Here is a 27,987-nt window from a genome sequence, read left to right on the forward strand (position 1 = left end):
ACATAAATGAAGATTGTTTTCTGCTATGGGCATTAATAAAGAAAGATTAATGCATAAGATACTCGCCTCCTGTCTGATATATAACTCTGGGTTATATGGCAAAAACTGTATAAAGCTGATACATCTAGTATATAGGATCTGTTTCTCTTTTTGTTATTCTAATAAATATAAGGTCCTATTCAGTATTATAGTAGTTATTTTCTTGTATATAGGGGCAGTATTATAGTAGTTATATTCTTGTATATAGGAGCAGTATTATAGTAGTTATATTCTTGTATATAGGAGGCAGTATTATAGTAGTTATATTCTTATATATAGGAGCAGTATTATAGTAGTTATATTCTTGTATATAGGAGGCAGTATTATAGCAGTTATATTCTTGTATATAGGAGTAGTATTATATTAGTTATATTCTTGTATATAGGGGCAGTATTATAGTAGTTATATTCTTGTATATAGGAGCAGTATTATAGTAGTTATATTCTTGTATATAGGAGGCAGTATTATAGTAGTTATATTCTTGTATATAGGAGCAGTATTATAGTAGTTATATTCTTGTAAATAGGAGCAGTATTATAGTAGTTATATTCTTGTATATAGGAGCAGTATTATAGTAGTTATATTCTTATATATAGGAGCAGTGTTATAGTAGTTATATTCTTATATATAGGGACAGTATTATAGTAGTTATATTCTTATATATAGGAGCAGTGTTATAGTAGTTATATTCTTATATATAGGAGCAGTGTTATAGTAGTTATATTCTTGTATATAGGAGCAGTATTATAGTAGTTATTCTTGTATATAGGAGCAGTATTATAGTAGTTATATTCTTGTATATGGGAGCAGTATTATAGTAGTTATATTCTTGGATATAGGGAGCAGTATTATAGTAGTTATATTCTTGTATATAGGAGGCAGTATTATAGTAGTTATATTCTTGTATATAGGAGGCAGTATTATAGTAGTTATATTCTTGTATATAGGAGCAGTATTATAGTAGTTATATTCTTGTATATAGGAGCAGTATTATAGTAGTTATATTCTTGTATATAGGAGCAGTATTATAGTAGATATATTCTTGTATATAGGAGCAGTATTATAGTAGTTATATTCTTGTATATAGGGAGCAGCATTATAGTAGTTATATTGTATATAGGAGCAGTATTATAGTAGTTATATTCTTGTATATAGGAGCAGTATTATAGTAGTTATATTCTTGTATATAAGAGCAGTATTATAGTAGTTATATTCTTGTATATAGGAGGCAGTATTATAGTAGTTATATTATTGGATATAGGGAGCAGTATTATAGTAGTTATATTCTTGGATATAGGGAGCAGTATTATAGTAGTTATATTCTTGTATATAGGGAGCAGTATTATAGTAGTTATATTCTTGTATATAGGGAGCAGTATTATAGTAGTTATATTCTTGTATATAGGAGTAGTATTATAGTAGTTATATTCTTGTATATAGGAGCAGTATTATAGTAGTTATATTCTTGTATATAGGAGGCAGTATTATAGTAGTTATATTCTTGTATATAGGAGGCAGTATTATAGTAGTTATATTCTTGTATATAGGAGCAGTATTATAGTAGTTATATTCTTGTACATAGGGAGCAGTATTATAGTAGTTATATTCCTGTATATAGGAGGCAGTATTATAGTAGTTATATTCTTGTATATAGGAGCAGTATTATAGTAGTTATATTCTTGTACATAGGGAGCAGTATTATAGTAGTTATATTCTTGTATATAGGAGCAGTATTATAGTAGTTATATTCTTGTGTATATAGGAGCAGTATTATAATAGTTATATTCTTGTATATGGGAGCAGTATTATAGTAGTTATATTCTTGTATATGGGAGCAGTATTATAGTAGTTATATTCTTGTATATAGGGAGCAGTATTATAGTAGTTATATTCTTGTATATAGGGAGCAGTATTATAGTAGTTATATTCTTGTATATATAGAGCAGTATTATAGTAGTTATATTCTTGTATATAGGGAGCAGTATTATAGTAGTTATATTCTTGTATATAGGGAGCAGTATTATAGTAGTTATATTCTTGTATATAGGGAGCAGTATTATAGTAGTTATATTCTTGTATATAGGGGCAGTATTATAGTAGTTATATTCTTGTATATAGGGGCAGTATTATAGTAGTTATATTCTTGTATATAGGAGCAGTATTATAGTAGTTATATTCTTGTGTATAGGAGCAGTATTATAGTAGTTATATTCTTGTATATAGGAGCAGTATTATAGTAGTTATATTCTTGTATATAGGAGCAGTATTATAGTAGTTATATTCTTGTATATAGGAGCTGTATTATAGTAGTTATATTCTTGTATATAGGAGCAGTATTATAGTAGTTATATTCTTGTATATAGGAGCAGTATTATAGTAGTTATATTCTTGTATATAGGAGCAGTATTATAGTAGTTATATTCTTGTATATAGGAGCTGTATTATAGTAGTTATATTCTTGTATATAGGAGGCAGTATTATAGTAGTTATATTCTTGTGTATAGGAGGCAGTATTATAGTAGTTATATTCTTGTATATAGGAGCAGTATTATAGTAGTTACATTCTTGTATATAGGAGCAGTATTATAGAAGTTATATTCTTGTATATAGGAGCAGTATTATAGTAGTTATATTCTTGTATATAGGAGCAGTATTATAGTAGTTATGAATTCGAGTAGAATACAGACATAGCGCACATCTACAATCTTGTATAATGATCTGATTGCTTCTCAGCACAATATCAAAAACTAACAGGTAGTTAGTATACATTTTTGATCAAAAAGTACAAGCCCACTCGCCACGTCAAGGCCACCTATTCAGAGTGGGTCCCTAACGTCCCTAGCATAAAATGGCATAGCACCGGGCGGCGACCACCACCACCGCCGCGACACAAGTGCCCATGGGGGGGGAGCGACCCACTGGCAGAGCGGCCCCAATGCCTCTCAAACCAGTCTATCGGCCGCACCCGCCCGCAGACACAGCGCCACGGCAGCAACGGACGCCGCCCCACACCACACCAGTGTGAACAAGGTGTAATGGCTCACTTGCCATGTTCTCCCAGTCAGACTGGGAGGCAGCTAGGAGTGAAATGGCCCTAGTGTGGCTAATTATAGTAGTTATATTCTTGTACATAGGGGGCAGTATTATAGTAGTTATATTCTTGTATATAGGAGCAGTATTATAGTAGTTATATTCTTGTATATAGGAGCAGTATTATAGTAGTTATATTCTTGTATATAGGAGCAGTATTATAGTAGTTATATTCTTGTATATAGGAGCAGTATTACAGTAGTTATATTCTTGTATATATGAGCAGTATTATAGTAGTTATATTCTTGTATATAGGGAGCAGTATTATAGTAGTTATATTCTTGTATATATAGAGCAGTATTATAGTAGTTATATTCTTGTATATAGGGAGCAGTATTATAGTAGTTATATTCTTGTATATAGGGAGCAGTATTATAGTAGTTATATTCTTGTATATAGGGGCAGTATTATAGTAGTTATATTCTTGTATATAGGAGCAGTATTATAGTAGTTATATTCTTGTGTATAGGAGCAGTATTATAGTAGTTATATTCTTGTATATAGGAGCAGTATTATAGTAGTTATATTCTTGTATATAGGAGCAGTATTATAGTAGTTATATTCTTGTATATAGGAGCAGTATTATAGTAGTTATATTCTTGTATATAGGAGCTGTATTATAGTAGTTATATTCTTGTATATAGGAGCAGTATTATAGTAGTTATATTCTTGTATATAGGAGCAGTATTATAGTAGTTATATTCTTGTATATAGGAGCAGTATTATAGTAGTTATATTCTTGTATATAGGAGCAGTATTATAGTAGTTATATTCTTGTATATAGGAGCTGTATTATAGTAGTTATATTCTTGTATATAGGAGGCAGTATTATAGTAGTTATATTCTTGTGTATAGGAGGCAGTATTATAGTAGTTATATTCTTGTATATAGGAGCAGTATTATAGTAGTTATATTCTTGTATATAGGAGCAGTATTATAGTAGTTATATTCTTGTATATAGGAGCAGTATTATAGTAGTTATATTCTTGTATATAGGAGCTGTATTATAGTAGTTATATTCTTGTATATAGGAGGCAGTATTATAGTAGTTATATTCTTGTATATAGGAGGCAGTATTATAGTAGTTATATTCTTGTATATAGGAGCAGTATTATAGTAGTTATATTCTTGTATATAGGAGCAGTATTATAGTAGTTATATTCTTGTATATAGGGGGCAGTATTATAGTAGTTATATTTTTGTATATAGGAGCAGTATTATAGTAGTTATATTCTTGTATATAGGGTGCAGTATTATAGTAGTTATATTCTTGTATATAGGGGGCAGTATTATAGTAGTTATATTCTTGTATATAGAGGCAGTATTATAGTAGTTATATTCTTGTATATAGGGGCAGTATTATAGTAGTTATATTTTTGTATATAGGAGCAGTATTATAGTAGTTATATTCTTGTATATAGGGAGCAGTATTATAGTAGTTATATTCTTGTATATAGGGAGCAGTATTATAGTAGTTATATTCTTGTATATAGAGGCAGTATTATAGTAGTTAAATTCACATGATTTATGGGACAGTGTAACAATAGTTCTAGTTTTCTAGGTTGATCTCTTGTTTCGGTTTCTTTGAAAAAGCAATAAAAGAAAATATTTATTTGAGAACCTGGTTAAATAGACAAAGGTTGAACATAGACATTAGACACCGGTCACCTGAGTGTTCCTGGTATGTCTGAGTGAAGAGGATTTTTCGTGGTCTTCCCTGTTTGTTCTCTTCACACATGTATTAATGGGGTTCCCCACCATAAGGTTATTTTAGTACGTACCTGGCAGACAGTAATGGACGTGCATAGGATCTGCACTTGTCTTGGGGCTAAATGTCATAAGATTACCATAATACTGTGGCTAGCTGTTTGTGAACTGGTATTTCCTGTTTGAGTTATCTTTTTTTGCCTACAAATCCCATAATTCCATTTCCTCCCTCCTACACATCAGCCACCCCACCCATTGAAAAATAAATGAGCTGCATCCATTCAAAAGACCTGTGGTTTTCAATCAGGCTGCCTACAGCTGTTGCATTAGTTGCAGATTGATCTCTCCCCCACCAAGCGATCGCTCCACCCATTGAAGCAGACAGGCTCCCTGTCATCAGCTGACTAGTGAGGTCAGGTCTCTGCTGCATTGCAACCTGGGAAAAATCTGAGACAACAGTCATTTTGTATGCTGGTAAAAATAAAGAATTGTGAGAAAACCGTCACACACAGGTACAGACTAGGGATTGACCGATATCATCTTGGGAGGTTAAGGCCGATAGCCAATAACTTATACCGATATTCTGGTATAAGTTATCGGCTATTTATCCCCCGCTCTGCCCCCCTCAACACTGCACCGCCCCACTGCACCACAACCGCCCCCCCGGCCCCACTGCCTCCCCCATCCCCGGTTTTATAATTACCTGTTCCCGGGGTCCGCATTACTTCTGGCTCCGGCAGCGTCCTGAGCTGTCACTGTGCGCACTGACCGTGACGTTGCGTTGAGGACGTCACTCGTCATTGCGCAGCGCACAGCGTAACACAGGAGCCAGAAGTAATGCGGGCCCCGGGAACAGGTAATTATAAAACCGGGGATGGGGGAGGCAATGGAGCAGCGGCGGTCTCTGGCCGGGGCGGTGTGGAGGGGGCGGGGGTCGGCGGGACATTATCGGATTATCGGCAAGGTAGTTGCCGATAACGTCCATAATCGTGAATATCTGCCGATAATATTGGCCAAACCGATAATCTGTCGATCCCTAGTACAGACACTATATTATGAAATAACTTTACAGCCCCTGTAGCATAGTCAAATAAAATAAAAAATCCTGGAATACCCCTTTAAATTCTATTGTAAACAATTAGAGGACCTCTGACCAGTTTGAGAAAATTAAGTTCCTGGGTTTTTACTGTTTTTATAGCAATTTGGCGTATGCTCCTTTAATATTGTGTTTGTGTGTGTATGTATGAGCTTTATTGAAGGTCTTCAGGACACTGGAAAAGCTGGAAAACACTGCGTACCACCCAGCTTCCCCCTCTCCTGAAGCCTCTGCAGTGATAGGGGCCGGAGACTGTTTATGTCACGTCCCTACCCCCTCGTGATGTCACGCCCGACCCCCTTCAATGTAAGTCTATGGGAGGGGGCGTGGCAGCCATAGACTTGCATTGAGGGGGTGGGGGCGCAGCGTCATGTGGGGGAGGGGCCGTGACATCACGAGTCTCCAGCCCCTGCGTTGCCAGTCATCGGGCACGGAGCGAAGTTCGCAATGTGCACCAGAAGACAGGGGGTGCTGCAGGAGAGATCGCTGGGGTTCCCAGCGGCGGGACCCCTGCAGTCAGACATCTTATCCCCTATCCTTTGGATAGGGGATAAGATGTCTAGGGGGGGGGGGGGGGGGGGGGGAATACCCCTTTAATCGCTATACAGCAAAATGTTTCGCAACTTCCTAATGGAATTTGTTTGGAGCTTTTACCATTTTCAGGATGTAAAACACTGTGACTCCCATCCCATATATTGTTAATACATTAGGACTGTATGTATTTGGATAGAAGAGTTGTTTGCCGGATGGATATTGTCTGGACTGGATGTAAATACATCAAACTCTCCGCTGTGATAAATACACTATACAGTGCTCCCTCAAGTTACAATATTAATTGGTTCCAGGACGGCCATTGTATGTAGAAACCATTGTATGTTGAGACCAGAACTCTATGGAAACCTGGTAATTGGTTCTGAAGCCCCCAAAATGTCATCCAAAAATAGGAAAAAGTGAGAATTAAAGAAAAATAAGTAGATAACTAATAGAGATAAAGCAAATCCTTCCATATAAAAGTAATAAAGATCTGCTGGGAGCTGTAATCACTGTCTATGTCAGTGTTTCCCAACCAGGGTGCCTCCAGCTGTTGCAAAACTACAACTCCCAGCATGCCCGGACAGCCATTGGCTGTCCGGGCATGCTGGGAGTTGTAGTTTTGCAACAGCTGGAGGCACCCTGGTTGGGAAACAATGGTTTATGTAGAGGACAGGAGCGTCTTCAGGGTCCTATACAGTACACACAGTGTCCCAAATGGAGCCGCCCTTACTTGGTGTCCAAAGGAGCAGCTAACCCTGGCCCAAAGAGTAGTACAAAACATGTAGTACCACCCTGTACTGTAGGGGGCGCTACACGGCCATTCAGTGCATGTACTTAAGTAATACAGGTGATTTACCAGTAAAATGTCCATTCTGATTGGTCAGTCCCTCCAGCCATTGACACGTTTCACAGATCTGGACTGTCCGTAGCATTGTATGTTGAGCCTGGTTTCAATAACAATGGTCCAGAAAAGACCATTGTATGTTGAAACTATTGTATGTTGAGGCCATTGTAAGTTGATGGATCACTGTATTAGATTTATTCACAAGATTCGATAAGGGTTTAGGTGTCTATTGTGGAATTAAACCAGTGCTTTCCCACCAGTGTGCCTCCAGCTGTTGGAAATCTACAACTCCCAGCATTCCCGGACTGACTAGAAACAAAACGGACTACAACAAGGCGCTAGAAAACACAAAGAGAATGCTGGAAACAACTACACAGAGCATAGACTATAATTCGCACCATACTGTGGAAGCCAGCAAAACATAAAGCAGTGTTCACCAACTAATGCTTATCCGGCTGCTGTAAAACTATACCTCCCAGCATGCCCGGACTAACTAGTAAGAAAAACTGATTAGAACAAGGCACTAAGAAACACACAGAAAATGCTGGAAACAACTACACAGAGCATGCACTATAATCCGCACCATACTGCCAAAGTCAGCAACATATAAAGCAGTGGTTTTTAACTAGGGTGGTTCCAGCTTTTGCACATCTACAACTCTCAGTACGTGTGGACAGACTAGACACAAAACTGCCTTGAGCAAGGCACTAGCAAACACTCAAAGAATGCTCAAACAACTGCACAGAGCTAGTACTATAATTCGCACCATACTGCAAAAGACAGCAATTTATTAAGCACTGTTTTGCAACTGGGGTGTTTCCAGTTGTTTGCAAAACTAAAACTCCCAGCATGCCCGGACTGACTAGAAACGAAACTAACTAAAACAGGGCACTGAGAAACACACACAGAATGCTGCAAACAGCTGCACAGAGCACACGCTATAATCCGCACCATACTGCAAAAGTCAGCAATCTATAAAGCAGTGTTTGCAAACCAGAGTAACTCCAGCTGTTTCAAAACTAAAACTCCCAGCATGTCCGGACTGACTAGAAACGAAACTAACTACAACAGACTAACTACAACAGGGCACTGAGAAACACGCATAGAATGCTGCAAACAGCTGCACGGAGCACACGCTATAATCCGCACCATACTGCAAAAGTCAGCAATCTATAAAGCAGTGTTTGAAAACCAGATTACCTCCAGCTGTTTCAAAACTAAAACTCCCAGCATGCCCGGACTGACTAAAAAAAAAAACTAAAAAAAAAACTAAACAAGGCGTTAGGGAAGACACCGAGAATTCTGTAAACAACTGCACAGAGCATACACTATAGTCCGCACCATATGACAAAAGACAGCAATTTATAAAGCAGTGTAAGCCAGCAATTGCATCCCCAGCTGTTGCAAAACTACAACTCCCATCATGCCCGGACAGCCGAAGGCTATCCGGGCATGCTGGGAGTTGTAGTTTTGCAGCAGCTGGAGACACAATGTTTGGAAAACACTGCCTTGCAGGAACTGCTGCTGGTAACAGGACCACTTCATAGGGGATAAGTTTCAGATCGCGGGGGGGGGACCGACTGCTGGGGCCCCTCGCGAGCTCCTGTACGGGGCCCGCGGGAAGGGGGCGTGTTTACCACCGCACGAAGCGGCGGCTGACACACCCCCTCAATACAACTCTATGGCAGAGCCGGAGCACTGCCTTCGGCAATCTCTGGCTCTGCCATGGTGTTGTATTGAGGGGGCATGGCGGTCTTCGCTTTGGGCTGCCGGGGCCCTGTACAGGAGATCGTGGGGGGCTCCAGCGGTCGGACCCCCCCCCCCCCCGCGATCTGAAACTTATCCCCTATCCTTAGAATAGGGGATACGTTTTTCAGGACTGGACTACTCCTTTAATTCTGGTGTGATGAAGAAAACTGTGTCCCTGTAGCGGAATGTGACCCTAAAGTATCCGCAGCCACTGGTATTTTCTTTATAGTAATTCTTGTAAGGTAATAACTGGGTCAGATCTTTACAGAACCTGACCCGTGTAGTTCACCGCTGCGGTGGATTTGACGATCATCGCACATTCTAATTTTTATAGTGAGTCTTTTAATTAAATATAGAGGCGTCAGACCGGTTCATTCTCGGATAATAGCCGTAATTAAGAAACTACTGCACGTGTTACATGGCGAGCGCGGGAAATGCCTTAACTGTGGCCACAGAGCGACTTCAGTCTAGATCCTAGGTTTCCAAACTGTTCAAAACTACAACTCCCAGCATGCCCGGACAGCGAATGGTTGACTAGAAACCATATAGGCTAAAGCAAGGCACTAGGAAAAGCAAGAGAATGCTGGAAACAACTACACAGAGCATACGCTATAATCCGCACTGTCCTGCAAAAGTTAGAAATTTATAAATCATTGTTCCCTAACCAGTGCTTCTCCGGCTGTTGCAAAACTACAACTCCCAGCATGCCCATAGTGACTAAAAACCAAACTGACTAAAACGAGATACTCGGAAACACACAAAGAATACTGGAAACAACTGCACAGAGCATAAGTAATAATCCGCACTTTCCTGTAAAAGTTAGAAAGTATTATAAAGCATTGTTCCCTAACAAAGTGTTTCTCCAGCTGTTGCAAAACTACAATGCCCAGCATGCCCGGACAGCCAATGACTGACTAGAAACCAAATTGGCTAATGCAAGGCACTAGGAAACACGCAGAGAATGCTGGAAACAACTACACAGATCATAGGTAGAGATGAGCGAACTTACAGTAAATTCGATTCGTCACGAACTTCTCGGCTCGGCAGTTGATGTCTTATCCTGCATAAATTAGTTCAGCCTTCAGGTGCTCCCGTGGGCTGGAAAAGGTGGATACAGTCCTAGGAGACTCTTTCCTAGGACTGTATCCACCTTTTTCAGCCCACCGGAGCACCTGAAAGCTGAACTAATTTACGCAGGAAAAGCCATCAACTGCCGAGCCGAGAAGTTCGTGACGAATCGAATTTACTGTAAGTTCGCTCATCTCTAATCATAGGCTATAATCCGCACCATCCTGCAAAAGTTAGAAATTTATAAAGCATTGTTCCCTATCCAGTGCTGCTCCAGCTGTTGCAAAACTATAACTCCAAGCATGCCCGGACAGCCACCGGCTGTCCGGGCATGCTTGGAGTTGTAGTTTTGCAACAGCTGGAGGCCCACAACTTGCAATGCAATGGTCTAATTAGTCATGCAAGATAAACAACCTGGACACCACCTTGATACTTTTTAAGCGGCATTGTGATACATTGTAACAAACTTCTTTCTTTGTGCAGCTGATGTGTTTAGCTCACAGAGGATTTTCTGCACTGGATACAATTGTAACTTTTAGCTTCTATTTCTAAGCAATTTTTTTCCCTCTATTTGTTGACAGCAAGCAGAGATCTTGAAAACAATGAGGACACAAAATGTGATGTCTCTTAGAAAATAAGAGAATTTTTTATTATACGGTGACTAAGGTTCATTTCCATAGGACTGGATGAGCCTGTCTGGTCTATTTCAGCAGTGAGTCAGATGTGTTATTGCCTTTTTATATGTCTACTAGATGAGTACTTGGTGGTGTTCGGTCCACCTACCTGGGAGAGGAAAAGCAACAGTGACGCTCTAGTATTCCGTCTTCACGCCGCCGCCTCGTATTCCGTCTTCACGCCGCCGCCTCGTATTCCGTCTTCACGCCGCCGCCTCGTATTCCGTCTTCACGCCGCCGCCTCGTATTCCGTCTTCACGCCGCCGCCTCGTATTCCGTCTTCACGCCGCCGCCTCGTATTCCGTCTTCACGCCGCCGCCTCGTATTCCGTCTTCACGCCGTAGCCTCGTATTCCGTCCCCCACACTAACACCAAGTGGGTGGGTTAGGGTTTTCTGTTTTTGTTTTTAGTTGACATATAGGTAACCTATGGCAAAGTTTCATCAAAATATCTCCAGCCATTTGGAAGTGATGTCGAAACATACATACATATATAAATATATACCAAAAACGGAATGAGGCCTACAAAGAAAAGAACACAGTACCTACAGTGACATATGGTGGAGGTCAGTGATGTTTTGGGTTGTTTTGCTGCCTCTGGCACTGGGGGCCTTGAATGTGTACAAGACATCATGAAATCTGAGGATTACCAACGGATTTTGGGTCGCACTGTACAGTCCAGTGTCAGAAAGCTGGGTTTACATCTGAGATCTTGGGTCTTCCAGCAGGACAATGACCCCAAACATACGTCAAAATACCCCAGAAATGGATGACAAAAAAGCGCTGAGAGTTCTGAAGTGGCAGCAATGAGTCCTAAACAGAGATCAGTATTGTATTGCAGACCCTTTACAGCCCTGTTTTTAGTGTGCGTTGTCCGACCAGTATAAAAAGTAATAAATTATTGGCGGTGAGCAGCGGTCAGCTCCTATTTTTCCAGGATTCCCAGTGATCTCTCTATTTGACCTCTATAAATATTAATCTGTATTATTTGCATCATTGATCCTCATATAACCGTATGAAGACATCTGGAAGACCTAGAAAACGTATACCGTATTTATCGGCGTATAACATGCACTTTTTAGGCTAAAATTTTTAGCCTAAAGTCTATGTGCGTGTTATACGCCGATACACCCCCAGGAAAGGCAGGGGGAGAGAGGCCGTCGCTGCCCGCTTCTCTCCCCCTGCCTTTCCTGGGGTCTAGAGCGCTGCTGTTGGCCCTTCTCACCCCCTGGCTATCGGTGCCGCTGCCCGTTCTGTCCCCCTGACTATCGGTACTGGTGCCAATAGCCAGGGGGAGAGAAGCGGCGCCGACAGCCAGGGGGAGAGAAGGGGCAGCGGCACCCATTGCCGGCACCGCTGCCCCGTTGCCTCCCCCCATCCCCGGTGGCATAATTACCTGGGTCGGGTCCGCGCTGCTGCAGGCCTCCGGCGTGCGTCCCCTGCGTCGTTGCTATGCGCTGCACGACGCAGGGGACGCACGCCGGAGGTCTGCAGCAGCGCGGACCCGACCCAAGTACGGCAATGAAAAATCTCCCCCATAATGTTTATTTTTATTTTTTGGCCCGGTTGTTTCCAATCCAGTTGTCCTGGACAATGTCATATCACATAATATTAACCCTTCACTGAAAATGTAGACACAGAACAGATCAGTGACCGGGCGTCATTTTCATGGCTTTTATCTTTTATTGTTTTTTGTTCTATAGACGTCACCGCTCCCGTATTTAGGTCACGTCTTCAGGTTTGACTCACCTGCCTGTGTACGAGGAAACCTCAAAGGTTCTGTCCCCGCTCATAGATATTTACTTAGTGACGAAGATGAAAGAACACAGCCTGAGGGGCCACAGGGTGTTCACAACATCAGAGGAGCCCCAACAATACTGAATAAGAGAGGACACAGATCGGGGAGCCCCAACATTACTGAATAAGAGGGGACACAGATCAGGGGAGCCCCACCATTACTGAATAAGAGAGGACACAGGTCAGGGGAGCCCCAACATTACTGAATAAGAGGGGACACAGGTCAGGGGAGCCCCAACATTACTGAATAAGAGGGGACACAGATCAGGGGAGCCCCAACATTACTGAATAAGAGGGGACACAGATCAGGGGAGCCCCAACATTACTGAATAAGAGAGGACACAGATCGGGGGAGCCCCCACCATTACTGAATAAGAGGGGACACAGATCAGGGGAGCCCCAACATTACTGAATAAGAGGGGACACAGATCAGGGGAGCCCCAACATTACTGAATAAGAGGGGACACAGATCAGGGGAGCCCCACCATTACTGAATAAGAGAGGACACAGATCAGGGGAGCCCCACCATTACTGAATAAGAGGGGACACAGGTCAGGGGAGCCCCAACATTACTGAATAAGAGGGGACACAGATCAGGGGAGCCCCAACATTACTGAATAAGAGGGGACACAGATCAGGGGAGCCCCAACATTACTGAATAAGAGAGGACACAGATCGGGGGAGCCCCCACCATTACTGAATAAGAGGGGACACAGATCAGGGGAGCCCCAACATTACTGAATAAGAGGGGACACAGATCAGGGGAGCCCCAACATTACTGAATAAGAGGGGACACAGATCAGGGGAGCCCCACCATTACTGAATAAGAGAGGACACAGATCAGGGGAGCCCCACCATTACTGAATAAGAGGGGACACAGATCAGGGGAGCCCCAACATTACTGAATAAGAGGGGACACAGATCAGGGGAGCCCCACCATTACTGAATAAGATGGGACACAGATCAGAGGAGCCCCACCATTACTGAATAAGAGGGGACACAGATCGGGGAGCCCCACCATTACTGAATAAGAGGGGACACAGATCAGGGGAGCCCCAACATTACTGAATAAGAGAGGACACAGATCAGGGGAGCCCCAACATTACTGAATAAGAGGGGACACAGATCAGGGAGCCCCACCATTACTGAATAAGATGGGACACAGATCGGGGGAGCCCCACCATTACTGAATAAGAGGGGACACAGATCGGGGGAGCCCCCACCATTAATGTATAAGATGGGACACAGATCAGGGGAGCCCCACCATTACTGAATAAGAGAGGACACAGATCAGGGAGCCCCACCATTACTGAATAAGAGAGGACACAGATCGGGGGAGCCCCCACCATTAATGTATAAGAGGAGAAAAGTGTGAGTTTGCCTCACACAATAACCGAGAGCCAAGAGACCGAGTGAAATTCCAAAAATGGAGCGATTTCTAACAAGGGACTGTTAACCATTGTGTTTTGTGTGAAAGTAACTTGTTTTATAATCTGAAAATGTTTTGTACAGTTCAACACTTTTATGAATAAAAGATTTAATGCTTGTGTGATTTTTATTTTTTTTTAACACATTTGCAAAATTAGGTTTAAATCAGTTTATCACCTAAGCTGATAAACAATGATAATTGTTGTAATGTTTGAAAAATAACACATGAATACTTTTGATTCATGAAAACATTTTTAAACCAACAAGTCTAAACCATTTTGACTCATACAACTAATTTTTTTAGCTCAGAGTTTGTGCAACACAAAAAAACGTGCAACATAAAAAAAAACAAATGTGCGACAGAATAGTAAATAAGCTTGAAAAAGAGACGAGTGATATTGAAATCACTCCAGAATAAACACTCCACTCTTAGTAAATGAGGGCCAGTGTCTCCACCAGCAGAATAGTGAGTACAGCTCTGCAGTATAATACAGGATATAACTCAGGATCAGTACAGGATAAATAATGTAATGTATGTACACAGTGACCTCACCAGCAGAATAGTGAGTACAGCTCTGGAGTATAATACAGGATATAACTCGGGATCAGTACAGGATAAGTAATGTAATGTATGTACACAGTGATCTCACCAGCAGAATAGTGAGTACAGCTCTGGAGTATAATACAGGATATAACTCAGGATCAGTACAGGATAAATAATGTAATGTATGTACACAGTGACCGCACCAGCAGAATAGTGAGTACAGCACTGGGGTATAATACAGGATATAACTCAGGATCAGTACAGGATAAGTAATGTAATGTATGTACACAGTGACCTCACCAGCAGAATAGTGAGTACAGCTCTGGAGTATAATACAGGATATAACTCAGGATCAGTACAGGATAAGTAATGTAATGTATGTACACAGTGACCTCACCAGCAGAATAGTGAGTACAGCTCTGGAGTATAATACAGGATATAACTCAGGATCAGTACAGGATAAGTACTGTATGTACACAGTGACCTCACCAGCAGAATAGTGAGTACAGCTCTGGAGTATAATACAGGATATAACTCAGGATCAGTACAGGATAAATAATGTAATGTATGTACACAGTGACCTCACCAGCAGAATAGTGAGTACAGCTCTGGAGTATAATACAGGATATAACTCGGGATCAGTACAGGATAAGTAATGTAATGTATGTACACAGTGATCTCACCAGCAGAATAGTGAGTACAGCTCTGGAGTATAATACAGGATATAACTCAGGATCAGTACAGGATAAATAATGTAATGTATGTACACAGTGACCGCACCAGCAGAATAGTGAGTACAGCACTGGGGTATAATACAGGATATAACTCAGGATCAGTACAGGATAAGTAATGTAATGTATGTACACAGTGACCTCACCAGCAGAATAGTGAGTACAGCTCTGGAGTATAATACAGGATATAACTCAGGATCAGTACAGGATAAGTAATGTAATGTATGTACACAGTGACCTCACCAGCAGAATATTGAGTACAGCTCTGGAGTATAATACAGGATATAACTCAGGATCAGTACAGGATAAGTAATGTAATGTATGTACACAGTGACCTCACCAGCAGAATAGTGAGTACAGCTCTGGAGTATAATACAGGATATAACTCAGGATCAGTACAGGATAAGTAATGTAATGTATGTACACAGTGACCTCACCAGCAGAATAGTGAGTACAGCTCTGGAGTATAATACAGGATATAACTCAGGATCAGTACAGGATAAGTAATGTAATGTTTGTACACAGTGACCCCACCAGCAGAATAGTGAGTACAGCTCTGGAGTATAATACAGGATATAACTCAGGATCAGTACAAGATAAGTAATGTAATGTGTGTACACAGTGACCTCACTAGCAGAATAGTGAGTACAGCTCTGGAGTATAATACAGGATATAACTCAGGATCAGTACAGGATAAGTAATGTAATGTATGTACACAGTGACCTCACCAGCAGAATAGTGAGTACAGCTCTGGAGTATAATACAGGATATAACTCAGGATCAGTACAGGATAAGTACTGTATGTACACAGTGACCTCACCAGCAGAATAGTGAGTACAGCTCTGGAGTATAATACAGGATATAACTCAGGATCAGTACAGGATAAATAATGTAATGTATGTACACAGTGACCTCACCAGCAGAATAGTGAGTACAGCTCTGGAGTATAATACAGGATATAACTCGGGATCAGTACAGGATAAGTAATGTAATGTATGTACACAGTGATCTCACCAGCAGAATAGTGAGTACAGCTCTGGAGTATAATACAGGATATAACTCAGGATCAGTACAGGATAAATAATGTAATGTATGTACACAGTGACCGCACCAGCAGAATAGTGAGTACAGCACTGGGGTATAATACAGGATATAACTCAGGATCAGTACAGGATAAGTAATGTAATGTATGTACACAGTGACCTCACCAGCAGAATAGTGAGTACAGCTCTGGAGTATAATACAGGATATAACTCAGGATCAGTACAGGATAAGTAATGTAATGTATGTACACAGTGACCTCACCAGCAGAATATTGAGTACAGCTCTGGAGTATAATACAGGATATAACTCAGGATCAGTACAGGATAAGTAATGTAATGTATGTACACAGTGACCTCACCAGCAGAATAGTGAGTACAGCTCTGGAGTATAATACAGGATATAACTCGGGATCAGTACAGGATAAGTAATGTAATGTATGTACACAGTGACCTCACCAGCAGAATAGTGAGTACAGCTCTGGAGTATAATACAGGATATAACTCGGGATCAGTACAGGATAAGTAATGTAATGTATGTACACAGTGATCTCACCAGCAGAATAGTGAGTACAGCTCTGGAGTATAATACAGGATATAACTCGGGATCAGTTCATTAATGGATTATTTGTTAATAATGTTGGTAATTTGGATATTAACATTTCCTATTTTTCTTCCAGCTTGAAGGAAGGATTGAAGAATTCACCCGAGAACTCAAAATGGCGAAAGACAGACTGATTGCACAAGATGCGACTTCCAGAAACACCATCCAGCATCTACATAAGGAGTTGGCTATGAGGACGGAGCAGGTAACAGCCCCAGGAGACTCCATGATACACTGTAAATGCATGTGTATTGACTTAGAAAAGTGGTCTACAAACTGTGGATCTCCAGATGTTGCAAAACTACAACTCCCAGCATGCTGGGAGTTGTAGTTTTGCAACACCTGGAGGTCTACAATTGTTAGACCACTGAGTTGAAGGGTTTGTCCTGTCTTTGCAACCTATAACATGGCAGCTATAGTCATATCTCCTGCAATGGCCACTAGTGGAGAAATTTGGTATTACATGTCAGCCATTCATTCTAATGTTTTAGGTGGCCCTAGTCTGTCTGTCATGTAGCATTATTTTAATTTTATTTTTTTCTCTGTGCTTATCTTCAGGCAAATAAAAAGTGCGAGGAGGCCCGACAAGAGAAGGAGGCGATGGTCATGAAGTACGTGAGGGGCGAGAAGGAATCTCTGGATCTTCGTAAGGAGAAGGAGGTTCTGGAGCGCAAGCTGCGAGAAGCCAACAAGGAGATCGAGAAGAACAGCGCCAGGATCAAGATTCTAACTCAGGAAAAAGGGCGACTGCATCAGCTGCACGAGGCCAAGGTAAGCGGCCGGTCATAAACGTAAGGCCCTGGTCACACCTGACGTCTGGACACCTCACGTTTTAACCCATCATTCACCTCTGTGGGTGTTGTGTTAGAATTGAAATAAATTGCCCAGAACCAATTCTGTCTGTTTTTGCCCATAACAACCAATCACAGCTGATAAATCTGAGCCAGATTATGGATTTATTTGCCCTTTAGTAGGATCGTTGGGGGCTCGGTCTTGTAGGTACTTAGTGTCTCCATGGAAAGGAAGCAGGCGCTGAACATTATGGACAAACCTGCACCCCTTTCTATTTTATGGATTAAGGCTACGGGGTGGGAACTATTGCAGCCAATCGGTTATGGTGACCATACACCTAAAAGTAGAGTTGGATGAACCTGCCAAATTTGGTTAGACTACCTTAATTGTATGGTGGGTCTGGAAGAGAGGGGGGGGGGGGGGGGGACAAAGGGGTCTGGAAGAGAAAGGAGGGGGCAGAGGGGTCTGGAAGGGGGGGTGTAAGGCTCTGTATGAGGGGGGGCGGAAGGCTCTAGAAGAGTGGGGGGTGGGGAATGTGGAAGAGGGGGGTGGAGGTGTCTGGAAAGGGGGGATGGTAGGTTGTGGAAGAGGGGGATGGAGAAGTGTGGGAGAAGGTGGGGGATTGTGGGAGAGGGTGGGGGGTCGGGGAGGTCTGGACGCGGGGGACGTAAGGCTCTGGACGAGGGGGGGGGGCGGAAGGCTCTGGAAGAGTGGGGGGGGGGAAATGTGTAAGAGGGGGGTGGAGGTGTCTGAAAGGGGGATGGAAGGGGAGAGGGAGGGGGGGGGGAAGGAGAAGTGTGGAAGAGGGAGGGGGGGAAGGAGAAGTGTGGAAGAGGGAGGGGGGGAAGGAGAAGTGTGGAAGAGGGAGGGGGGGAAGGAGAAGTGTGGAAGAGGGAGGGGGGGAAGGAGAAGTGTGGAAGAGGGAGGGGGGAAGGAGAAGTGTGGAAGAGGGAGGGGGGGGAAGGAGAAGTGTGGAAGAGGGAGGGGGGGAAGGAGAAGTGTGGAAGAGGGAGGGGGGGAAGGAGAAGTGTGGAAGAGGGAGGGGGGGGGAAGGAGAAGTGTGGAAGAGGGAGGGGGGGGAAGGAGAAGTGTGGCAGAGGGAGGGGGGAAGGAGAAGTGTGGAAGAGGGAGGGGGGAAGGAGAAGTGTGGGGGAGGGGGGGAAGGAGAAGTGTGGAAGAGGGAGGGGGGAAGGAGAAGTGTGGAAGAGGGAGGGGGGAAGGAGAAGTGTGGAGGAGGGGGGGAAGGAGAAGTGTGGAAGAGGGAGGGGGGGAAGAAGAAGTGTGGAAGGGGGGGGAGGAGAAGTGTGGAAGGGGGGGGAGGAGAAGTGTGGAAGGGGGGGGAGGAGAAGTGTGGAAGGGGGGGGAGGAGAAGTGTGGAATGGGGGGGAGGAGGAGAAGTGTGGAAGGGGGAGGAGGAGAAGTGTGGAAGGGGGAGGAGGAGAAGTGTGGAAGGGGGAGGAGGAGAAGTGTGGAAGGGGGAGGAGGAGAAGTGTGGAAGGGGGGGGGAGGAGAAGTGTGGAAGGGGGGGAGGAGAAGTGTGGAAGGGGGGGGGGAAGGAGAAGTGTGGAAGAGGGAGGGGGGGAAGGAGAAGTGTGGAAGAGGGAGGGGGGGAAGATGAAGTGTGGAAGAGGGAGGGGGGGAAGAAGTGTGGAATGGGGGGGAGGAGGAGAAGTGTGGGAAGGGGGGGGAGGAGAAGTGTGGAATGGGGGGGGGGGAGGAGAAGTGTGGAAGGGGGGGGGAGGAGAAGTGTGGAAGGGGGGGGGGAGGAGAAGTGTGGAAGGGGGGGGGGGGGAGGAGAAGTGTGGAAGGGGGGGGGGAGGAGAAGTGTGGAAGGGGGGGGAGGAGAAGTGTGGAAGGGGGGGGGGGAAGGAGAAGGTGGAAGGAGGGGGGGGAGAGGGGGGGGGAAAGGGGGGGGGAAAGGAGAAGGGGGGAAGGAGAAGTGTGGGAGGTCCTATCATTCTGTGACACAATCAGAGCACTAGAAAGGGGTTTCAATCAGAAGTTATACAGAATTCCTCCCCACACACATCAATCTGCTCCCCTCCTCTTTATAACATAAAGCTGATGGATTAGCTGTCATTTTCATAGTAACAGGTTCCCTTTCCTCTTGTCTCATCCCGTATTTTCTTCTTTAATCCAGGAGAATGAGACCAGTCGGCAGAGTCGCGATATCGAGAAGCTGAAGGAAGAGGTGAATTCTTACGCCATCAAAGTGAAGTGGGCTCATAACAAGTTAAAGACGGAGCTGGACTCGCACAAGGTTAGTGGCCGTCCATGTGCACTATTATATACACTCATATGGCACTAAACATTGTCCTGAGGTGTTGTGGAGACCTAGTGTGGATCCATAGGTCATCATACACATCAATACGTACATCCCGCCTGGTTTGGTTTGTGGATATGTGACTATTGAGATCCATGTTATAGTAAAGCAGTCTCCGGTGAGGATGGAGCTAGAAGAGACCGCTCCATGCCTTTGACTGTTGGGGCATTCTGGGAGTTGTAGTGTTGTAGTTTCCCAGCAGCTAGAGGCACAATGGTTGGAAAATGCTGGTCTGAACTTATAGGTTCAACAAATTCATCAACAGCTTGATTCACTGTGATAAATCTGGACCATTCCCCGACCATATAGACCAGACATTGCTACGCTGTGCAGAAGAAACTCTTAAAGGGGTGGAAAGCTTTTTTTTTTTTTTTTTTTTTTTTTTTTTAAATCAACTGGTGCCAGAAAGTTAAACAGATTTGTAAATTACTTCTATTAAAAAAAAAAATCTTAATCCTTCCAGTACTTATTGCTGCTGACTTATCCTGCATAAATTAGTTCAGCTTTCAGGTGCTCCCGTGGGCTGGAAAAGGTGGATACAGTCCTAGGAGACTCTTTCCTAGGACTGTATCCATCTTTTCCAGCCCACCGGAACACCTGAAAGCTGAACTAATTTATGCAGGAAAAGTCATCAACTGCCGAGCCGAGAAGTTTGTGACGAATCAAATTTACTGTAAGTTCGCTCATCTCTACTGCTGACTACTACAGAGGAAATTATTTTCTTTTTGGAACACAGAGCTCTCTGCTGACATCACAAGCACAGTGCTCTCTGCTGACATCTCTGTCCATTTTAGGAACTTTCCAGAGCAGCATTTGTTTTCTATGGGGATTTTCTCCTACTCTGGACAGTTCTTAAAATGGACAGAGATGTCAGCAGAGTAAGGGGGAGCTCCCCCAAAATGTCGCGTCATGACCCTGATGGCTCCTAGTCAGTAAGATTAGACCTCTGCTTGACTGGATGTGTGCTGACATCCCACCTGAAAAGCTGACTTAATACTATTAATACTATTATTTCAAAAGCCTATAGCCAATGTCTTTCCATATATGTCAGCAGAGAGCACTGTGCTCGTTATTCAGCAGAGAGCTCTGTGTTGCAAAAAGAAAATAATTTCCTCTGTAGTATTCAGCAGCTAATAAGTACTTGAAGGATTAGGATTTTTTTTAATAGAAGTAATTTACAAATTACTTCCAGGGTACTGCCCTGGAAAACATTTTTATTTTTTATTTATTTTTTAAATCAACCGGTGCCAAGTTTAAACATATTTGAAAATTACTTCAATTAAAAAAATCTTAATCCTTCCAGTACTTATCAGTTGCTGTATGCTTCAAAGGAAGTTCTTTTCTTTTGGAATTTCTTTTGTCTGACCACAGTGCTCTCCTGCTGACACCTCTGTCTATGTCAGGAATTGTCCAGAGCAGGAGAGATTTTCTATGGGGATTTGCTTCTACGCTGGACAGTTCCTAAAATGGACAGAGGTGTCAGCAGAGAGCACTGTGGTCAGGCAGAAAGGAAATTCAAAAAAGGAAAGAACTTCCTCTGGAACGTACAGCAACTGATAAGTACTGGAAGGATTAAGATTTTTAAATAGAGGTCATTTACAAATCTGTATAACTTTCTGGCACCAGTTGATTAAAAAAAATAAATTAAAAAATAATAATAAATGTTTTCCAGTGGAGTACCCCTTTTAAGGGTTTCTAAATTTAATAAGGATGGAGCCCTTTCATTCTAGACATTAGTTGGGGATTGAGGACACCCCCAAATCAGTGATGGTGCTTCCTAGAGAGTTATTTTATTAGAAAGTTATTTTATTAGAAAGCACCCCTCCCTCTTGGGCAGTGTTTCCAAACCAGGGTGCCTCCAGCTGTTGCAAAACTACAACTTCCAGCATGCCCGGACAGCCGTTGGCTGTCCGGGCATGCTGGGAGTTGTAGTTTTGCAACAGCTGGAGGCATCCTACTTTGGAAACGCTGCCCTAGGACATCAGTTTTTATTGCCTGTGCCACTTTCTCTGTAGATCCTTTTACCCCCCCCCCCCCCCGATTGTTAAAGAGAATTTAAAATCGATAGGACTCACGCGTGGAACTTTTCGGATCGCAGTACTGTTACCTCCGCATCTTACCAAGCCAAACTTTGGAGAGCAACGCTGCAATTATACTTTAACTTGTAGTTGTTCACTTGTTTCAGATACATTTTAATGTTGTTTTTGTTTTTTGTTTTTTCCCCTTGCTCGACAGGAAACCAAAGACAAACTTCGGGATACGACGGCCAGATTAAACCAAGCCAAGGAAGAGGCCGAGCAGATCCGCAGGAACTGCCAGGAAATGATAAAAACGTATCAGGCAAGGACTCTCCATCTGGTTATAATAATGTCTGTACAGTATCCTCCTGTATCTATAGTATCGCCTATGGGGCGCAGTCACATCTAGTTTTGTGCATCCCCCAGCCTGATCTGGTGGGAACATTTCAAAACCTTTTCCTGCCAGACCCAGGCTGTACCCCATTTGTTTCAATGAGCCATTTTTTTTTTTTTTTTTAAGCCAGTGACTCCTGTCGGCTTATTTTCTGACCATATCTGTTTTTTAAACCGGCCTTAACCCCTTAAGGACCACAGGTTTTTCCGTTTTTGCACTTTCATTTTTTCCTCCTCCCCTTTTTAAAAATCATAACCCTTTCAATTTTGCACCTAAAAATCAATATGATGGCTTATTTTTTGCGCCACCAATTCTACTGTGCAGTGACATCAGTCATTTTACCCAAAAATCTACGGCAAAACGGAAAAAAAAATATCATTGTGCGACAAAATTGAAGAAAAAATGCCATTTTGTAACTTTTGGGGGCTTCCGTTTCTACGCAGTACATTTTTCGGTAAAAATGACACCTGATATGTATTCTGTAGGTCCATACGGTTAAAATGATACCCTACTTATATAGGTGATTTTGTCGAACTTCTGGAAAAAAATCATAACTTCATGCAGGAAAATTTATACGTTTAAAATTGTCATTTTCTGACCCCTATAACTTTTTTATTTTTCTGCATATGGGGCGGTATGAGGGCTCATTTTTTGCGACGTGATCTGAAGTTTTTATCGGTACCATTTTTGTATGGATCGGACTTTTTGATCGCTTTTTATTCACTTTTTCATGATATTTCATGACCAAAAATACCCTATTTTGGACTTTGGAATTTTTTTGCGCGTACGCCATTGACCGTGCGGTTTAATTGATATATTTTTATAGTTCGGACATTTACGCACACGACGATACCACATATGTTTATTGTTATTATGTTTATATATTATTTATATGGAATTTGGGAAAAGGGGGGTGATTTAAACTTTTAATAAGGAAGGGGTTAGTGTGTGTGTGTGTTAAACTTTTTTTTACCTTTTTTTTTTTTCTTTTACACTTTTAGTCCCCTTAGGGGACTTTTAGAAGGAATCATTTGATTCCTCATTCAGATGAATGGGATTACATACAATCCCATTCATCTGCGTGCTCTGCGCTCGATTGATAAAGCCTGGTCCTGCCAGGCTGTATCATTCAGAGAGCCGGAGCCGACACAGGAGGGGAGGTAAGCCCTCAGGCTACCTCAGCAGTGGATCGCTCCCCCGCGATCGCGCTGCGGGGGAGCGATCCACCCCACTGGACCACCAGGGACTGGATACAGGCACCTTTTAGACGCCGCTGTCATCTTTGACAGCGGCAATCTAAAGGGTTAACAGCCGGCCGCGGCGATCGCCGCATGTCGGCTATTAACGCCGGCCCCCAGCTGCAAGAATCAGCTGGGGGCCAGCCGGTATGACGCAGGCTCGAGTCGGGAGCCCGCGTCATACCTCGGTGACGGCCATTGGACGTGTATACACGTCCATGGTCGTTAAGGGGTTAAAGGTGAACTGCTACCTCCAGATGTTGCAAAACTACAACTCCCAGCATGCCTGGACAGCCTTCGGCTGTCCAGGCATGCTGGGAGTTGTAGTTTTGCAACACCTGGAGGCAGCCTGGTTGGGAATCCCTGTCCTAAGCCTTGAAACTCTCAGGGAACCAGCAGAATTGTGATTGCTGCTCTGGATTGATTGGAGCATCAGAACCATAAGGGTATGTTCACACTACAGAGTGTGAACGAAATCTCCGCTCGCAGAATTCAGCGAGCGGAGATTCAGACTGGCCGGCGGCGGTAGGACCGCACGGCACTGCGCCGTCACCATTGACGGCTATGCAGTGCTCGCGGACTTCCGCGCACAGAATGAACATGTTCTTTCTTTGCGCGGAACAATTTAATTCCGGAAATTCCGCAGTGTGAACGGGTCTCGCGGAAGACCCATTCACACTGATGGTAATGTTCACCGTGCGGACTTTTACTCGCGGGATTCCGCAGTGTCAACATACCCTAACTCAGAATCAGTAAAGATGAGGACCTGCTGTACAGAATTTGTTATATTGTTATGAATGGAGGAGGGATGGGGGGGGGAGGGGAAGCAACTATTCTAACAATATGTCTTCTGTCTGACACCAGGAGTCTGAAGAAATTAAGTCCAATGAACTGGATGCAAAGCTGCGAGTCACCAAAGTAGAACTACAGAAGCAGATGCAGGAAAAGACCGACCATTTGGAGGTAAGCGTGGGCTTCTGCGGCCGCCCCCCCCATATGATTATAATCGGTGCAGCCCAGCTTCATAGCCCAGCTTGATAGCAATAATTCTCTAAAACTGCACTTTGAATACAAAAATGTATCAAAACTGCACATAGTGTGAACCGAACCCATTCAACTTGAGTCTAGTAAGTTTACCTGGCTGAACTCCAGCACCAGCGGCCTAACTTGATGACCAGGCAGCATTAGGAAATCATTTCAGCATTGAAATTGCAATTAGTATGGCTGAAAACCCCCGGTTCCTGTCACATCAGCCAAAACAGGTGAGCACAAGGCATACACAAGAACCTCTACATTATTCTCTAATAGCCTATGCTGAGCTATATAAGCAAAATAACGCATCTTAAACTATTTGGCAATGAACGGTTCTTAAAGGGGTATTCCAGGCAAAAACTTTTTTTTTATATATCAACTGGCATCCGGAAAGTTAAACAGATTTGTAAATTACTTCTATTAAAAAAATCTTAATCCTTCCAATAGTTATTAGCTTCTGAAGTTTTCTGTCTAACTGCTCAATGATGATGTCACGTCCCGGGAGCTGTGCATGATGGGAAAATATCCCCATAGGAACTGCACAGCTCCCGGGACGTGAGTCATCAGAGAGCAGTTAGACAGAAAACAACAACTCAACTTCAGAAGCTAATAACTATTGGAAGGATTAAGATTTTGTAATAGAAGTAATTTACAAATCGGTTTAACTTTCCAGAGGCAGTTGATATATAAAAAAAAGGTTTTGCCTGGAATACCCCTTTAAGTTTCTATTGTTCCCCATTTGCTTGCTGTCAGTGAATGTGATTGTGGATCGTTTACATTCAGAGGCCGATATCCTGTCCTATCCGTATGCATTTGACACTAGTGCAGATTCTCTGATACACTGTAACAAACCTTGCAGCTGTGTCGGGTGCACACAATGAGCTTCCAGCTAATGGATGGAAAGAATTTACTGAAATTGTTGATGACTTGTACGACAAAATACATTTGTATTCAAGGAGTCTTATTTTATTCTTGTTTATTTGTACATGACCCTAAGGTTCATCATGCTAAAATGAAGGAACTGGACGACCTGAAGCGAACGTTCACAGAAGGCATGGACGAGCTCCGCACGTTGCGAACAAAGGTAGACGTGACAAGCTTACATATATGTGTGTTCTGTGCTGTGGGAGTTTCTGGGCCATTGGATGTTGGACTAAAGGAATTTCATCTTGTAGATCAGTAATCCCCCCCCCCCCCATCCTGTGCTTCCCCACCTGTTAGAACTACAACTCTCAGTGAGCGGACTGTTAGTAGCAAGTCCATCAGGGCATGCTGGGAGTTGTAGTTTTGCAACAGAAAATCTAAAGTTTGGGGTTCAGTGGTGTAGATCATAACACTTGGGAAAGGGGGGGGGGGCATCCTCATAAGGAGGGTATTTACCCATTGACCCATACACATTGATTTTGGAATAAGGGGTGGGGGACCTCCATCTTATTTATTTCAGTGCAGAGTGTCTCTCAGGCTCCCAGGGGCTGGATCGCTACTTATTTCAGTTTTTAGGTTTATAAATACAAATAACATATACAGTCATGGCTGTAAATGTTGGCACCCTTGAAGTATTTCTCACAGGAAAGGATTGCAGTAACACAGGTTTTGCTATACACATGTTTATTCCCTTTGTGTGTATTGGAACTAAACCAAAAAAAAGGGAGGAAACAAAGCAAATTGGACATAATTATGGAAATTTATCAACGGGTTTAGTCAGGTTTTCTTTACTATAATTGTGGCAAAATTGTCGCAACTGCGACTACGCGATTTTTCGTGCAACATTTTGACTGGAAAGCGAGAAAAGAAAGTTTTCCAAAAATTAACTACGTAGTAATAATTTTAAAATGGACTACGGGTAGTCAGGTATTTATTAACTGCGACAGTCGCAACTGCGCAAAAAAAAAAAGTCGCAACAGGGTTAAAAATTGACTAAATTTACTCCAGCTCAAACATGGAGCAGAAAAAGCTACAACCAAAGTAAAAAAGAAAAAATTGCTTACGTGAAAGAAAATTATCAACAGGCTGAAAGCAGTTGATAAATACGTCGCACATAAGCAAAAAAAAAGTAAGGAAAAAATTACTAAAAAAAAAAGAATACATAAGAAAACATTGATAAATGTCCCTCAATGTCACCAAACTCCAAAAATGGGCCGGACAAAATTATTGGCCCCTTTCAAAATTTTGGATAAATAAGATTGTTTCAAGCATGTGATGCTCCTTTATACTCACCTGGGGCAAGTAACAGGTGTGGACAATATAAAAATCACACCTGAAAGCAGATAATAAGGAGAGAAGTTCACTTAGTCTTTGTATTGTGTGTCTGTGTGTGCCACACTAAGAATGGACAACAGAAAGAGGAGAAGAGAACTGTCTGAGGACTTGAGAACCAAAATTGTGGAAAATATCAACCATCTCAAGGTTACAAGTCCATCTCCAGAGATCTAGATTTGCCTTTGTCCACAGTGCGCAACATTATCAAGAAGTTTACAACCCATGGCCCTGTAGCTAATCTCCCTGGGCGTGGACGAAAGAGAAAAATTGATGAAAGGTGTCAATGCAGGATAGTCCGGATGGTGGATAAGCAGCCCCAAACAAGTTCCAAAGATATTCAAGCTGTCCTGCAGGCTCAGGGAGCATCAATGTCAGCGCGAACTATCCGTTGACATTTAAATAAAATGAAACGCTATGGAGGAGACCCAGGAGGACCCCACTATGGAGGAGACCCAGGAGGACCCCACTATGGAGGAGAAACAGGAGGACCCCACTATGGAGGAGACCCAGGAGGACCCCACTATGGCAGGAGACCCAGGAGGACCCCACTATGGCAGGAGACCCAGGAGGACCCCACTATGGAGGAGACCCAGGAGGACCCCACTATGGAGGAGACCCAGGAGGACCCCACTATGGAGGAGACCCAGGAGGACCCCACTATGGAGGAGACCCAGGAGGACCCCACTATGGAGGAGACCCAGGAGGGCCCCACTATGGAGGAGACCCAGGAGGACCCCACTATGGAGGAGACCCAGGAGGACCCCACTATGGAGGAGACCCAGGAGGACCCCACTATGGAGGAGACCCAGGAGAACCCCACTATGGAGGAGACCCAGGAGGACCCCACTGCTGACACAGAGACATAAAAAAGCAAGACTACATTTTACCAGAATGAACTTGAGTAACCAAAATCCTTCTGGGAAAACATCTTGTGGACAGATGAGACCAAGATAGATCTTTTTGGTAAAGCAAATCATTCTACTGTTT

The 27,987-nt window shown here is 43.0% G+C and overlaps 1 protein-coding gene across 1 annotated transcript in view; it reads left to right on the forward strand.

Moving 5' to 3' along the window:
• The window catches only part of CCDC186 (coiled-coil domain containing 186), a 64,566-nt gene extending 38,642 nt beyond the window's left edge, over nucleotides 1-25,924 (forward strand). Inside the window, exons 5-10 of the mRNA XM_056532277.1 lie at nucleotides 17,021-17,149; nucleotides 17,503-17,715; nucleotides 19,877-19,996; nucleotides 22,295-22,399; nucleotides 24,574-24,672; nucleotides 25,739-25,924. Coding sequence (XP_056388252.1) covers nucleotides 17,021-17,149; nucleotides 17,503-17,715; nucleotides 19,877-19,996; nucleotides 22,295-22,399; nucleotides 24,574-24,672; nucleotides 25,739-25,924 — 852 coding nt within the window. The remainder of the gene's footprint in view (nucleotides 1-17,020; nucleotides 17,150-17,502; nucleotides 17,716-19,876; nucleotides 19,997-22,294; nucleotides 22,400-24,573; nucleotides 24,673-25,738) is intronic.
• The last annotated feature ends 2,063 nt before the right edge of the window (nucleotides 25,925-27,987 follow it).

The sequence above is a fragment of the Hyla sarda genome, chromosome 7 (genome assembly GCF_029499605.1).
Source record: "Hyla sarda isolate aHylSar1 chromosome 7, aHylSar1.hap1, whole genome shotgun sequence".
In the NCBI taxonomy this organism is placed as follows: Eukaryota; Metazoa; Chordata; class Amphibia; order Anura; family Hylidae; genus Hyla; species Hyla sarda.